This window comes from Mandrillus leucophaeus, unplaced genomic scaffold (assembly GCF_000951045.1).
Source record: "Mandrillus leucophaeus isolate KB7577 unplaced genomic scaffold, Mleu.le_1.0 Scaffold376, whole genome shotgun sequence".
In the NCBI taxonomy this organism is placed as follows: Eukaryota; Metazoa; Chordata; class Mammalia; order Primates; family Cercopithecidae; genus Mandrillus; species Mandrillus leucophaeus.
Genome location: NW_012103987.1, coordinates 3,201,873 through 3,218,484, shown reverse-complemented (window position 1 = coordinate 3,218,484; position 16,612 = coordinate 3,201,873). Strand labels below are relative to the sequence as shown.

The following is a 16,612-nucleotide window of genomic DNA, read 5'->3' as shown; positions in this document are numbered from 1 at the left end:
TAAAACACCGAAAGCAATGGCAACAAAAGCCAAAATAGACAAATGGGATCTAATTAAACTAAAGAGCTTCTGCACAGCAAAAGAAACTACCATCAGAGTGAACAGACAACTTACAGAATGGGAGAAAATTTTTGCAATCTACCCATTTGACAAAAGGGCTACTATCCAGAATCTACAAAGAACTTAAATTTACAAGAAAAAAATCAAACACCATCAAAAAGTGGGTAAATGATTTGAACAGACACTTTTCAAAAGAAGACATTTCTGCAGCCAACAGACACATGAAAAAATGCTCACCATCACTGGCCATCAGAGAAATGCAAATCAAAACCACAATGAGATACCATCTCACACCCGTTAGAATAGTGATCATTAAAAGGTCAGGCAACAACAGGTGCTGGAGAGGATGTGGAGAAACAGGAACGCTTTTACACTGTTGGTAGGAGTGTAAACTAGTTCAACCATTGTGGAAGACAGTGTGGTGACTCCTCAAGGATCTAGAACTAGAAATACCATTTGACCCAGCCATCCCATTACTGGGTATATACCCAAAGGATTATAAATCATGCTACTATAAAGACACATGCACACATATGTTTACTGTGGCACTATTCACAATAGCAAAGAACCAACCCAAATGTCCATCAATGATAGAATAGATTAAGAAAATGTGGCACATATACACCATGGAATACTATGCAGCCATAAAAAAGGATGAGTTTCATGTCCTTTGTAGGGACATGGATGAAGCTGGAAACCATCATTCTGAGCAAACTATTGCAAGGACAGAAAACCAAACACTGCATGTTCTCATTCACAGGTGGGAACTGAACAATGAGAACACTTGGACACAGGGCGGAAAACATCACAAACCGGGGTCTGTCGTGGGGTGGGGGGATGGGAGAGGGATAACACTGGGAGAAATACCTAACGTAAATGATGAGTTAATGGGTGCAGCAAACCAGCATGGCACATGTATACATAGGTAACAAACCTGTAAGTTGTGCACATGTACCCTAGAACTTAAAGTATAATTTAAAAAAATTAACATACATATTACAGAATAATCAATTATCTGAATAAAACAATGTTTCATATTACCAAAAAAAAAAAAAAAATACATTGAGCAATGTAAGCCTGAAAGCATTTGCAATCTAAGTTTATTTTAGTCAAAGCAATGATGTAGTACAACAACAACAAAGTCTAATCTCTGCAGAGTATTTTCTGTTTGGGGAAAAATCACAGGAAAAAATATGCAGTAAGAGAGAAAAGGATAATTTTAAATATTCTTTGGGCATTCTAATAGGGCAAAGAAAAATCCAACTGAAAATACTTTTGTTACAGAAAAATTAAGTATACAAAAATTTTAAAAACACTTTTCACTGTGACACTATCATCTTTGAACCAAAAAAGGAATCACTACTGATTACTAATATCCTCAATATAATGTAAACCAATCAAGGAAATTAATCACTTAGGTACTAGGCACAGCCATTCTCTTGGAGACTTTAATCCTAACAGACAAATTACTTAGGAATTATTTACTTCCATTTTAGTTGATAGAAAAAAAAACACAAACCCTTAATTTCTGGTCACTGTTCATCCTTTCTCTCATAAAAGAAGAGGAGGGGCCTAGGCAATAGAAGGCTATCAAAGCTTTCTCAAAAAAGAATGAGACAAAAGGAAACAAGGACAGCAAAGCTATTATATTCAGCAGATAATTCTTCATGTTGACAAGCTATCAATAGTATAAGAGGTGATAAGATCCACTGGCTAAGGAAGCACTGGCTAAGTATTAATCTGGATACATAAAACTTTTTTTTTTAGACATAGCAGATTTGAAGAAATCATATGGCTAGACAAAACAAACTAGATATATCGTGAAGCTAGATAGAATAAACCTCAGCCTTGATTACTAATTACAAACTGAATATGTGAATCTTTTCATTCAGAGGCATAAAGGTAAGAGTTATGAATCAAATAGAAGGACCAAAATGCTTCTCAGCAAAGTATTTTCTTGGTGAAGTTACTGCAACCTAAGGTCTGATAATCAGCTGTACAGGAACTTTTATCAGTAACCTGAAAGATGATCAATCAGCCTCAGTGACTAATGACACTCAGAAGAGACCAATGTAAAAACTAGCACACCAGATTAATTTACCACAAAGATATTCTCACCATAATCAGAAAACCTGCCCTCTATTCAAGAGTGCTCACTCTTTTTTGGTAGGAGTACTAAACTGGCTGGGTTGAATTAGTGCTTAGTTGAACACAGAATTAAAATAATGTGAGTAGGTCATCTTGTGGGATATATCATGCAGGCCATAAAGAGGCCTGATAAACACTTCTGTATCACAGCAGAGAATACACGTCTGGTGACTGTACTGCTTGTTTCCCAGATTCACCATCTTTCTTAATTCAAAATGTATCTATCTCTTTTTTCTATGGCTCACTGCTTTTTCTTTAGAAGTGTTATCACAAGCTATATATCAACCTGCTGTTCCCATCAGCTTGCAATGTTAAGCATCCTTCTACTGTACCCTGCCTAACTATGAGAAGATAAATTCATTTCTCTATTTTCAGCTTCTTAAACAGTCCTTCTGGCATCCCTATGTACTGGCTATAATTTTAATAGAAACTATAAAAACTAGGGGGATTTTTTTTTGTAGTTTTTGTAGGTACAAAAATTTGATTTTGAATATATTACAAAATTCTAAATGAATACAACTCAATACTACAAAAAATTGTAAATCTGTGGTTCAAAGCAAGTTGCTGAAACTTATAGCTAGCTCATAAAAGAATGTAGGTTGTCTCATATACTTACACAACTATTATAAAAGGAGTCTACATCTGCATAACGCTTTATAAGTTACAAAGTACTTTCCCATCCATTTTAACATCTAATTGTCATAATCACCAAGTATTTAAACTGAAAATCTCCAGGAAAGATACTAATGAAAGAGTGTAAAGGAAATAATCCAGAACTTTAACTTTTTTAAGAGATGAGTTCTCGCTGTGTTAACCAGACTGGCCTCTACCCTCTACCTGGGGGTTCAAGCCAAGTGATCCTCCCACCTCAGCCTCACAAGTAGCTGGGACCTGAGGAGCACACCACAATGTCTGGCTTGAAATTTTAACTTTTAAAGCCATTAAGTTTCCTACTGACAATTTACAGTTGATTTATTAATACACGTATGTTTTTGCTCTGAAATGAAAAAATATGTTAAGAGTATTTGCACATCAGACGTGAATTCCTTCTTTCATAAATTACGCCACGAATTCTCAAGGTTCCTACTGACAATTTACAGTTAATTTATTCATACATACATATTTTTGCTCTGAAATTAGACAATATAAATGTTAAGACTATTTGTACATCAGACATGAATTCCTCCTTTCATAAAATATGCCACAAATTCTTAAGACTGTATATTTTAAAAGTAATATTTATGTGGGTCTTGAGAATTGTTCTAAACTAAATGATAATTGCGCTTATAAAATTATGCAAAATTATAAAACTGATTAGCCTTGGTACACTCAGCGATTCCTTTCTATATATCTTTTAACAACCAAATACTTCTTCAAGTACTTGGTATACTTATGCACAGTGGTACCTTAAAATTTGGTCTACATAAAAATCAGTATTAGTCATCTACATCTTAATGTGAATAAATTTAACTGAATAAATCCACTCTAGGATTTTAAGCCTAATCCCCAATTATGAAATAAGACAACAATCACACTGTAATGGAATTCAGGTATTAAACCTGGTGACAGGCATTTTATGGAGTCCAGGAAATGATATCACCTAAGTACCTGATTATGTTTAAGGTCAGTTCTTATCAAATGAACTGTATCCCACTGAAGTCCATTAGGTACAGTAAGCCAAAAAATGATTATAGAGCACTACAATAACAAAGTTTACATCACAAAGTATCTTTTTCTGTGGTTTAGAAATCTTTTCTAAATGAAAATACAATATGAATATAAACATCAATATTTGAAATAGAAAATCAAAGCATTCTTACCTTACTACATCATCAATATTGTTCCTGTATACGCCTTCAAGTCTTTCTGCAGGAAATCCCATAGCAATAATGTTTGGATAAATATCTGAGTACTTTAGTTAAGGAAAGAAATATCTGAAATATGCAGCAATCAAACTAAAAGTATACATTTTAAAACATTAGCTAGTTATGAAAAGAAAGCTTTCCCCACCATAGTTGGAGTAATAAAAGGTGGTCAATGTATTTATGTATAACCATTTATGTGTAATACTGGTAAAGATAAAAGGTAACTTCCATATTTACAGTATTCAGGTATACAAGAAAAACAGAAAACTCGTGCTTTATAAATCACAGAACTAAAGTACTTTAGGTCAAAAACCAAAACTCAAAACAAAACCCCAAAATCTGCACCTGCCTGAAAAGACAAAGAGTTCAGCTTCTAATTTTTCATGGCTAAAAATTAAGGCAACATGTTGTAGAAAAAAGACACAGTGAAAATCTGGAAGTCAGAATTAAGAGCTGGCTATGTCTCTAACTAGTTGTGTAATTTGGACAAGTCACTTAACCTTTCTAGACCACAATTTCATATTCTACATAATTAGACTCAAAGAGATTACTACTAAGGTTTCTTCCAGCCCTTGCTATCTATGACTTGATAATACTGAACTGAAGTAGAAACTTTATTTATTATTCTTACTTTCAATCAAACTACAGTTGGCCAATGAACAAAACCGGTTTCAGCTGTGTGGGACCACTTGTATGTGGACCTTCTTCTACCTCTGCCACCCATGAGACAGCAAGTCTGACCTTTCCACTCTCTCCTACTCCTCGGCCTACTTAAAGTGAAGGCAGTGAAAATGAAGATCCTCATGATGATCCACTTCCGCTTAATGAACAGTAAGTATATTTTCTCTTCTTTATGATTTTAATATTTTTTCTGTAGCTTATTATACAAATATGCTATCTAACACATACATAAAATATGTATTAATGAACATTATATTATCAGTAAGATTTCCAGTCAACTATAGGCTAAATATTAATAGTTAAGTTTGGGGGGGGGGGGCCAAAAGTTACATGTGAAGTTTCAACTGCACAGGAGTAGGTGCCCATATCCTTTATGTTGTTCAAGGGTCAACTGTCATGGATATTTAGCATGCCTATTATAGTCAATTATGTTACAGACTATAGCTAGCATAAAAACAAACCTCTACACTCAAGAACCATTTATAAACTATAAAAATCATCAACACTCTACACTTTTATGATTCTTACCCACTCATCACAATAGCTCTCATTTTTTGAGCTACATCAACCTAATCTCATGATTTTCTGACAGACCTTTCACACTAGCCCAGCCAATAATCTGCCTAATGCCTCCTTTTAAGATCAACTCCAATAATCTCTGCCCACTCCCTTCCGGACTCATTTATCTTCCAAATAAAATTCAAAGTTGACCTAATCCAATGCCCTTTTCTAGGTCTTTTTCTTTCTGCAGCTTTCACATTATTGAGTTGATTTCAGTAGTATTTTCAATCCAAAAATAATTATCGAGTTACTGAAAGCTATTATTTTAATAGCATAGTTTAAGAAAAGGTTATATGTATACTATATGCTCTATCTATAAGATAACTGTGCTAACTGGAGAGATCTACGGAATATTTTAAGGAAAAAAAACTGCCCAATAGAGTATACAGGGTATATCTTTTGTATAAGGGATGGCAAAAAGAATGTTAACACATATATTTGCTTGAATGTCAACATCCTCAATACACATACGCATGCCTGAGTGATAAATGAGAAACTAATAAAAATGGATGCTTCATAGAGAAAGGGAAGAAAAGCGGAAAAGCATAGCAAGAACAGGTAGCAGCAGGACTCCTGTGATATAAAGAAAAAAAAACTTATAATCTCAAACATTGAACATTGCTAGAAACAAAACTGATTAAATGTCAAATTGGCACTCAGGAGAAAGAGAAAGATTTTGTTACAAGGGCTATTTGGACACTGCACTTTACTACACTTCTTGATAGGAACTATTCTAAACAAAATAAAAACTAGGAAGAAACTTTACATTTCTTTTGGTAGTTTTACCGATTCCAGTAATATCATTATTGATATCCTCAAACTATTTCCTTTTCTTTTCTTTTTTTTTTTAAAATAGAGTCCAGGTCTCATGATGTGGCACAGGCTGGTCTCAAACTCCTGGGCTCAAGCCATCCTCCCACCTCGACCTCCCAAAGTGCCAGGATTACATGCATGAGTCACTACATAAAGCCTCCTCAAACTATTTTATCTTTTTTTTTTCTTCCCCTGAAACAGGGTCTCCCTTTGTCACCCAGGCTAGAGTGTGGTGGCATGATCATGGCTCACTAGAGCCTTGACCTCCTGGGCTCAGGTGATCCTCCCACCTCAGCCTCCTGAGTAGCTGGGAATACAACCACATGCCACAATGCCCAGCTAATTTTTTGTAAAGACAAGGTTTCATCGTGCTGCCCAGGTTGGTCTTGAACTCCAGAGCTCAAGGAATCCACCTGCCTCAACCTCCCAAAGTGCTGGGATTACAGCGTGAGCCACCGCATCAGGACTATTTTCTTTATATTGTAGAAATAAGCAAAGAAGTTATGCTAATGACTTTAAGGTTCATAATAATAAGTGTAAGAAAACAGAGATAATATTGTAAAATCAAGAAATCATGTAAAATACTAAAAATAGCAGTATGAATTCATGTCTGTAAAAATCTGTTTTCTAGGTCTTTTCTCTGAAATGGCCTAAAAGCAACATCACTAGAGCAGTAATAAATATTCCTAGAACACAGATTTTCATCTCTAATATTATAATAAATTAAAAGGTACCAAACTCCTTGGAAAAAGAATTAATGCCAGCTCTGGAGTAGGGAAGGTACAGGTGAGTCTGGGATACCTTTTCATTCCAAGAGAACAAGGAAGGCTTACAGAGATTAACAGCCTATATCAAATGGACATAGGAGGTGGTATAAAGATCCAAATGACTAGCTGTGACAATCTGAGCATCAAAGAAAACATTTAAATGGTAGTATATTAAAACATCCTGAATTAAATAAAAGTCCTTGAGTCTATAAAGACACTCAAAAGAAAAAAGTTAAGGCCAGACATTGTGGGTCACGTCAATAATCCTAGCACTTTGGGAGGCTGAGGTGGGTGGATTCCTTCAGCTCAGGAGTTTGAGACCAGCCTGGGCAATATGGCAAAACCCCATCTCTACAAAACAAAAACAAAAAAAATTGTCTGGCTGTGGTGGTATACACCTTTAGTCCCAGGCTGAGGTGGGAGAATCACCTGAGCCCAGGGAGATTGAGGCTTTGGTGTACCATGATTGCACCACTGCACTCCAGCCTGGGCAACAGAATAAGACCCTATCTCAAAAAAAAAGTTAAAACAACTAAAAACGCCCTTTTCATTTATCACCTTTTGAGGTGGTTAATGGAATAGTTCTTCACTTTGAAAAATGGTAAAGAGAAAGATTTAAGTATTTTGTCTTTCCTATAGACTGTATTTAAAGACAACTAAATAGTCCCATTTCACAAGTTCTATCTTACCAAAAAACATCAATTAATATTGTAAAAGAATAGAATTTAAAGTCTTATTTTGCAAACCCTAATGAAATTACTGATATACTCAAAGATCAACAAATGGTGTTAAACCAACAGGTGAGTGGTTGATGAGAAAATGAACTTTCCTACAGCGTCAAAATACTACTACCCAAAATACTTTCTAATGTCAAGAGATAAATATAATTGAACAATGGGCAGAAAAGACTGTCATGGTCCAATTTCAGTGGCCATCTCCTCATCATGAATCAAGTAAAGATCATGTAACTTCTGATATGCAATACAAAGGCACAGTATCATCTTTGATAGTTAAGGATCTTCAACTCAAATCCACCAAGGATTCAGATATAAATTTTAATTTATAGGAAATACATAGGATAAACAAGTTAATGACACTATGAGACAGCAAACTGGACAAATTCAGAAAATTGGTAGGACATGACCCATTCTCTCTTCAACAAGCCAGTATCTTTAAGAAAAAAAAAAAAGGTAGGAGGTGGGTGAGAGGTGGGGGAAGCGGGAGGATGGGTTGCTGCCCTTAATTTTTAAAGATACAAGGTTCCTAACAGCCAATTTCATAGGTGCAATGCTGACCTGGATTCTGTTTTAGCCAAACCAGCCATAAAGGAATTTTTGAGCTAATTGGAAAAATTTTAATGTGATCCGGGCATTATATAAGATGAAAAGTTACTGAAATGGAAAAGTAGATGTAAATGACTAAAAAAGGCAGGTTTCAAAACAGAATGTACAATGTAATACCATTTGGATAAAAGAATACATATATATATCCATATAGACATATGTAGACAAAAGATTATAAACTGAAGTACTGAAAGTAATATGTAGGTGGCGGCATGTATATTTTTCTCATATTTGCTTGTTTTGTATTTTCTATTTTTGCCACAATGTACCTGTACCGTTTCTGTAACAAATTTTTAAAATTAGATGTTTTATAATTATCTGAGTCTATTTACTAATTGCCATGACAAAATGCTGTCTTGCCCTGTATGACTTAGAAAAAGCTCCGTATGTATTTTTTAATGCCAAATTTCTACCCAAAAATTATACTAATAAAAACATCTAAGATTTAAATGACATTTACTATGTCCCAAGAACATTTTTTGTCTCTTTAGGAACATATAAATTCACCCTCAGCCTCAAAGCATTTTTATTATAAAGATTCTAAAAGAAAACTATTAGGATTATCATTTTAACATCACAAATATTTGCTGTCATCTACTATTCTCACATAAGAAAGCTGTCCCAACTCTTAGCCAATCTCTGACAGTTTTTTAAAAAATTAAGGAAAAGGAATTTAAAAAATAAGAAGAAGAAAGCAGCCCCACTTAAAAATGTAGCTGTTGTTCAATTATCAAAATGTATTGGGATATTATATCCATTCACTAAAAAAAAAAAGAAAGCAGAAGACAGCAGAGGCCTAAAGTGAAATAATCTTTTTTTTTTTTTTTTTTTTTTTTTTTGAGACGGAGTCTTGCTCTGTCGCCCAGGCTGGAGTGCAGTGGCGCGATCTCGGCTCACTGCAAGCTCCGCCTCCCGGTTTCATGCCATTCTCCTGCCTCAGCCTCCCGAGTAGCTGGGACTACAGGCGCCCGCCACCGCGCCCAGCTAATTATTTGTATTTTTAGTAGAGACAGGGTTTCACCATGTTAGCAGGGATGGTCTTGATCTCCTGAGCTCATGATCCGCCCACCTCGGCCTCCCAAAGTGCTGGGATTACAGGCGTGAGCCACCATGCCCTACCATGAAATAATCTTAATTGAATAATCTCAACTCCACCTTAGAAGACAAAGGTAAGAAAATGGAAGACATCAGAGAAAATGAGGCACCAGAAGCAGTAGCAGGAAACCCCAAGTGGTTACAGCTACCAATACTCTGGAATTCCTATTCAAAATTACAAATATATTTTGATCAAAAAATATAAATTCAAATCATCTATGTTTTTTTAATACAACTAAGAATATTTTATTAAAAGAAATAATTATTAGCACTAACAACCTTACCCAACCTAAGCCATTAATTTCAGTGAGAATATTATTAAGATTTTTATCCTTATAGAAATGCACAGAAGTACAAAGCCCCTCCCTTGAAATGTGGTCATTCTAACAAGGGCTAAACTTGAAATTTATCCTTGCACTATAAATACTAATTAATAATTACCACAGATGGGGTAATTTATAAAGAAAATTAAGTTTATTTCACTCACAGTTCTAGAAGCTGAGAAGTCTAAGATCAAGGGGCTGCATCTGGTGAGGGTCTTCTGGATGCATCATAACACAGTAGAAGGCATCACATGGCAAAAGTGGGCATGAGCACATGATAGAGAAAAAGGGGGCCAAACTCCAGAGATAACTAACCCACACCTGCAATGATGGCATTAATCCATTAATGAAGGCAAAGCCCTTATAACCTAACCACTTTTGAAAGGTTCCACCTCTTTATAATGCCACATGGCAATGAAGTTTCAACATGAGTTTTGAAGGAAACATCCAAAGCATAGCATTCTGCCCAAAACTCATGCCCTTCTCACCTACAAAATACATTCGTTTCATCCCAATAGACCCTGGGAAGCCCCACCTCCATGGCTTTGCTGGACTGAGCCCATGCAGCTTTCACAGGTTAGAGTCTCAAGCCTCAAGTTCTCCCAGGCTCGCACTGCATACCAGTAGCTCTACAGTTCTGAAGCCTCGGTGGTGGCCTGCTGCCATGGCTCCATTATGCAATGCCCTAGCAGGTACTCTCTGTACTGACTCCAATCCCACATTTCCACTCTGTAGAGGCTCGAAGTCTGTGACAAGTCTCTCCCAGACTATCCCCATCATCCTCTGAAGTCCTGCTGGTGGTAGCCATGTCTCCTACAGCTCTTTCATCCTGTGAGCCCGCAGAATTAGCACCATATAGACGCTGCCAAGGTTTACCATTTGAGTAATCAGCAGTAGCCTAAGCCACACCTGGGCCCCTCTGAACCAGACCTAGGACAGCCAAGGCCCACTGGGCTGAAATATGGGGAGCTGAGGTAGTCCTGGGCAGCAAGCTTGTGAAGGACCACCTGAGCCACAAACCATTCTGCCGTCCTAGAGCTCTGGGCCTGTGATGGGGCAGGCAGCCTCAAAGATCTCCAAAATGTCTTTGGGGTCTTCTTCCACTGTCTTGATAAACAGCAACTGACTCTCTTCTAGGCATATTAATTTCTTTAGCAAATGGTTCCTGGGCCACACCCTAAGTTTGCTCTCCTAAACACACCTTTTGCATTCTTTACTATGGCCAGGCTGCAAATTTTTCAAGTATTTCCATTCTGCCTCTCTTTTAATTATAAATTCTGTCTTCAAGTCATTCCCTTCCCCCAGCTTAGTTTAAGTGGTTAAAAGGAGTCATCCAGTAGCCTGAATGCTCTACTGCTTAGTTATGTCTTCTGCAGCATAACCTAGTTCATCACTCTTAAATTCTGCATTCCATAAAATCCTAGGACATGAACATAATTTCACCAAGTACTTTGCAACTATTTAACAAGGATGGCCTTTACTCCAGTTTCCAGTATCTTGTTCTTCACTTCTGAGATCTCATCAGAATGACCTTTACCATTTACAGTTCTACCAACATTTGATCATGACAACTTAAATAGTCTCTAAGTTCCAGACTTTCCATATAGCTCTCTTCTTCTGAATCCTCATCAGAATTGTCCTTAATGCTCTATTCACAGCAACACAGGCTTTTTCTAGTCTGTTTATCCAAACTCTTCCATCCTTCTCTACCCAGAACCCAAGCCATTTGCACATTTTCAGGTATTTGTTATGGCAACAATCACACCCTTGCTACCAGTTTTCTTAGTAAGTTTTATGTTGCTTTACTAGAATACCACAAAACAGGTAGTTTAGAATGAACAGAAATGTATTTGGCTCACGGTTCTGGAGATTGGGAAGTCCAAGAGCATGGCATCATCATCTGGCAAGGATCTTTGTGTTACGTTACCACATGGCAGAAGGTAAGGAAGCACGTGAGACAGAGGCCAAACTCCCAAGATAACTCATGCACTACCATGCAAACAGCATTAATCCTCTCATAAGGATAGAGATCCCATTACCTAACCACCTCTCAAAGGTCCCATTTCTTAACACCATCACAATGGCAATTAAATTTCAACATGAGTTTTGTAAGAGACATTCAAAGCATAGTAGCAAAGGTTGCAAAGGATTTAACTCATTTCAGACAAGTCTATAACTATACATAAATGGGTGTTACATAATCATTAAAGTAAACTCAGTTGGCCCCTCCTTCATTCACATAATCATTCAAACATATATTGAACGTTTTGTACAAGGGGCACTGAGAATATAAGGCTAAGTAAGCAAAGACTACTGTCCTCAAGGCTTTCCTATTCTATTAGGGAAGACAGACACACAGACCTATAATTGTGCCAAAGGCCCTATTATATAAAAAATAAGATAGCTTAAGAGTTAAAGAGGGAAGGATTAATTCCGTGGGGACACAGATAAAGCTTCACCAAGTAGGGAATATATTAGATAATCCTTAAGAGTTAAGTCAGAAATCAGTAAACAGAGGAAGAAACAAGAGCAGTTAGAACATTCCAAGCAAAGGCTAAAGTAGACATATGGAAATACATAAAATATTCAGCAAAAAGCAAGCAGTCCAGTGAAGCTTACACACAAAGCAACATGGAGAAGGCAGGACTGACAAGGTAAGGTCCAGCTTTAAGGATGCTATGGCAGCAAATTCAATTTAATCAGACAGATAAGGAGTCAAAGACCAGGATCAACATGGAAGCCTTTGCAGAGCAAGTCTTGTTCATGACCTATTTATTCCTTTAAATGGAGTCTAGGAATTCAATCTTTTTAAGGTTTCATTTTCTTCAAATTCTCACCTTCCTTACTCATAGAGTTTGAGATTTTACCCAAGACATTGGCATCCATAAGTTAGAAAGATGTAGACAACTAGTGCCTGTTAAGTATCATGTGCCAGACAGTATGCCAAATATATTCTCATTTAATCCTAACAATCCTAAATAGTACTACATTTCACAGACAAAGAAATTGAGAGTCAAAAAGACTGGGTAATTTGCCCAAATTAGTAAGTAGTAAGTTATAATTTGAACCCAGATTATATACGAAGCTCCAAACCCCAAAAGTTTTACACCATACTGCCCAACAAGAGGAGGTTAACGTTTTTCTATTTCCAAATAAAAATATAAAACTTTCAAAGGAAACAGGTTCAAATAAAAGTGATTTACTAACCTGTAATTACATTTACTAATAAAATGTTAAAATTGAAAAAATTCCAAAAGACAGTATGAATATCTACTGACATTTCCAAAAGGGATCCAGCAACTACCTAAACAAGCACCGAATCTTGAGGCAAATATTTCTTATGCCACAAATTACACAAATAAACAAAATCTTTCTAATGTACATTTATACTTCTCCGTATGTTATAAAATTTGACATACTTTCAGAAAAACTAAACAACATAAAAACTGAGGAATACATATATATATGATTTCTGATAGAAAACAGCCTTAACCTACACTTAGCTCATATTCTTCTGAATAAGTTGAGTGTTTAATATGAAATTTACATATAATGACGTAAGTATTAAGCATAAAGATTTATAACAACCAGGTAACCAGAGGAAGATGAGTATTTCTGACATCTAGAGATCTACTTGCAAGCAGTATGGTATAATGGTTAATAACATACAGTCTAGAACCAACTTGCTGGGACTTGAACTCCAGCTTCACTTATTGTGCCACCTTAGGCAAAATACATACTCTTTCTGTGCCTGCTTCCTAAGTAGAATGGGGCTAGTAAAGGTACCTATCATACAAGGTTGCTATGAGGATTAAATGAGCTAATACATGAACAATGCTTAAAACATAGTGATAGCTGTCTCTCAATTGAACAAATGGTAATGCCTTATCCCATAAGACCCCACTGTAACTACTTTTCTTTCAATGACAGTGACTTGCAGAATAACCTAATCTTTCTAAAGAACATCAAAGCTTAACAAAAAGTTTTACTCGTTGAAATTCTTAATGTATCAATTTGATTTTTAAGTATTTATGTTATTGTAACTTAAGAACATATCTAATATACAATCCCAAAAGAAAAAAATACTATGTCTGAGTTTTAGATTTGGGAACACTAAATTTTCAGTGTGTGTGTTTTGCTTATTTGTAATTTCTAATATTTCTATGATGATTACAAATTACTCATGTGATTTAAAAAATGTCATATACTAGCATACGTATGTATCCCTTATGATGAGTGTCTTTTTATTTTATCAAATATGAATGTATAGTTAGCTATTATTCCTGGGTTAATAAACTAACATTGTTTTAAAATAGAGCATATGATTTTTACTATTTTAAAAGTAAACAGGGCCAATATAGGAAATGCAAGAGATAAATATAAAAGATATTAACACAAATCTAGTACTCAATTGTAGTACCTTTCACACTTCTTAGATTTATATTCCTTTAACTAATTTTTGATGGAAATAAAAATGTTGGTTACATAGTGATAACTGTATTATACATACAGTATATCCTATTACATTTTTCAAAAATTTATTATATTTTCCCGATACAAAACTTGGGAAAACAATTTTAAATGACAATATAATATTATATTGATGGGTGTACCGTGGGTTAATGAACCATTTTACTACTGTTGGACATTTAACTAGTTCACAATTTTTAGGTATTATGACAAACATTGTAACAAACATCTCTATGTTTATGTCTTTTTAATGTTAGTGGTCATTTACTTAGGAATCAGGCTACCCATGTTCAAATCCCAGTTCTAATACTTTGGCCATGGGCAAGTTACTTAGCCTCTCTAAACATCACTTTCCCCATCTTTAAATGGGAATAATTCTAGTATGAACTACATAGGGTTGTTGTGTTGAGGATTAAATGAGTCCAATGTATATAAAGCACATAATAAGCACTCAATATATACTAGCGATAAAATATTTCCCGATTAAAAAATTATTTTTCTCATATCAGTGATTACTGTATATACAATATACAGTATATTTCTGTATATATAGAAATGCATACATGGTACTAGCTATTTTGCCTAAGTTGGATGGTTACCACAGCTCCAAGAGATCTCAGATATAGTAGACAGTTTCCTCCCACATGCTAAATTTGTTTTAATTGAGGTATAATTCAAATAAAACAAAATACACAGATTTTAAGTGATTAGTTTGTTTTGATTGGTAAACTGCATATGCCATGTTTGGACAGTCTTGACTTAGGTGTTACAAGAATCCTTTCTCACCAAAGAACAAATACCTTCCCAAAGAAAAAAAATGTAATTAAGTTCTAAAGTCTGTCCACAGAAATCAATTTAATCTATAATATAGCTAAACTATATTTGAAATAATGTGGCTATCCTTACCAGCTAAGTAAATTTTTATTGCCTGTTCTAGGCATCCAATCATAACTTGAAACACTAGAAATATGTTCCAAGTTACATCTAAATAACAAAATATCTTTTCTTGAACAACTTCTGAGTTGACATCTAAATAATGTATCTATCTTATCTCAAATCTGTATTTGCATCTAAATTAATGGGGTATATGCTAGAAATTTAACTACAATTTTCAAGTAGGATATAGTAACTAAAAATAGCTTCCTAAATCTTATTTCATTAAGAACGTATTCCTGATATGTACACTAAATCTTATTTTAACTATGATGGTTTGCTAAAAGCTATTGTAAAAAGTTTCTTTGTAGTGCTTAATATATAGGTATGCTTATCCTTCAACAACTTATACAGTAAAATGCAGTGTTACAACCAATAACTACTTTTCTGCCATAACTATTTTAAGAATAATTATTTCCACAGATCACAGATATTTTTTAAATCATTGCTAACTAAAAGTTGCAGTAACAATTAGAAGCTATAACATATACATGAAATATGAATGATAAAATAGAAAGTGATAATACAGTTTTAGAGGTAATGAACAAAAAGCTTCAAAAGCAAAATCTGAAGCTGTGTGACTCATAAAACACTGACTCAAACCAGTAGCCAGGGTGAAAGAATTAATGAAATCAGATTAAGAAGAGAAGATAACAGGAATGGAAGGCAAGTTAGCAGATACCAGGACTTTATCACTCAGTTTTATTTCCTAGGAACTTCTGGAGATTTTTCCCTGATTTCCATCAGTGCTTTCAAACAACACACAGTTAGGGTTCTTGTGAGCAAAAAAGAAACTCAGCAACTGATTCGAAAGTTACATCACATTTACATTTCTTTTAAAATTTTAAGTTTAAACAAGTATTTTCCAATTATGTCACAGTTAAATCCATATTATCAACTTTTCTAATGAATGTATGCTTTAAATACAAATCTCATGAACTTCTATTACTTTCTCATTTAATCAAAGATTTTACATTTCTTACTAGGTTTTTTTTTCTAATAAGCTATGTTGAATTGTTAATGATGGGCTCTCATTTCTAAATTGAAGATTCATATTGAGCAGAAAGCAGAAAGAGCAGTTCCTTGAATTTTCCAGTTGAAAAAGTGTCAACTGTTCATTATTTAAGAATAATTTGTCCTAAAGAGCTTCTCTGCACAGCAAAAGAAACTACCATCAGAGTGAACAGGCAACCTACAGAATGGGAGAAAATTTTTGCAATCTACTCATCTAACAAAGGGCTAATATCCAGAATCTACAAAGAACTTAAACAAATTTACAGGAAAAAATCAACCCCATCAAAAAGTGGGCAAAGGATATGAACAGACACTTCCCAAAAGAAGACATTTATGCAGCCAACAGACACATGAAAAAATGCTCAACATCACTAGCCATCAGAGAAAGGCAAAGACCACAAAGAGATACCACCTCACACCAGTTAGAATGGTGATGATTAAAAAGTCAGGAAACAACAGGTACTGGAGAAGATGTGGAGAAATAGGAACACTTTTACACTGTTGGTGGGAGTGTAAACTAGTTCAACCATTGTGGAAGA

General features: G+C 35.1%; 1 protein-coding gene across 1 annotated transcript in view; it reads right to left on the bottom strand.

Annotated features, from left to right (window-relative positions):
• Positions 1-16,612, bottom strand: part of PTEN (phosphatase and tensin homolog) — a 100,507-nt gene that overhangs the window by 66,343 nt on the left and 17,552 nt on the right. The window contains exon 2 of the mRNA XM_011990298.1: positions 4,029-4,113. Coding sequence (XP_011845688.1) covers positions 4,029-4,113 — 85 coding nt within the window. The remainder of the gene's footprint in view (positions 1-4,028; positions 4,114-16,612) is intronic.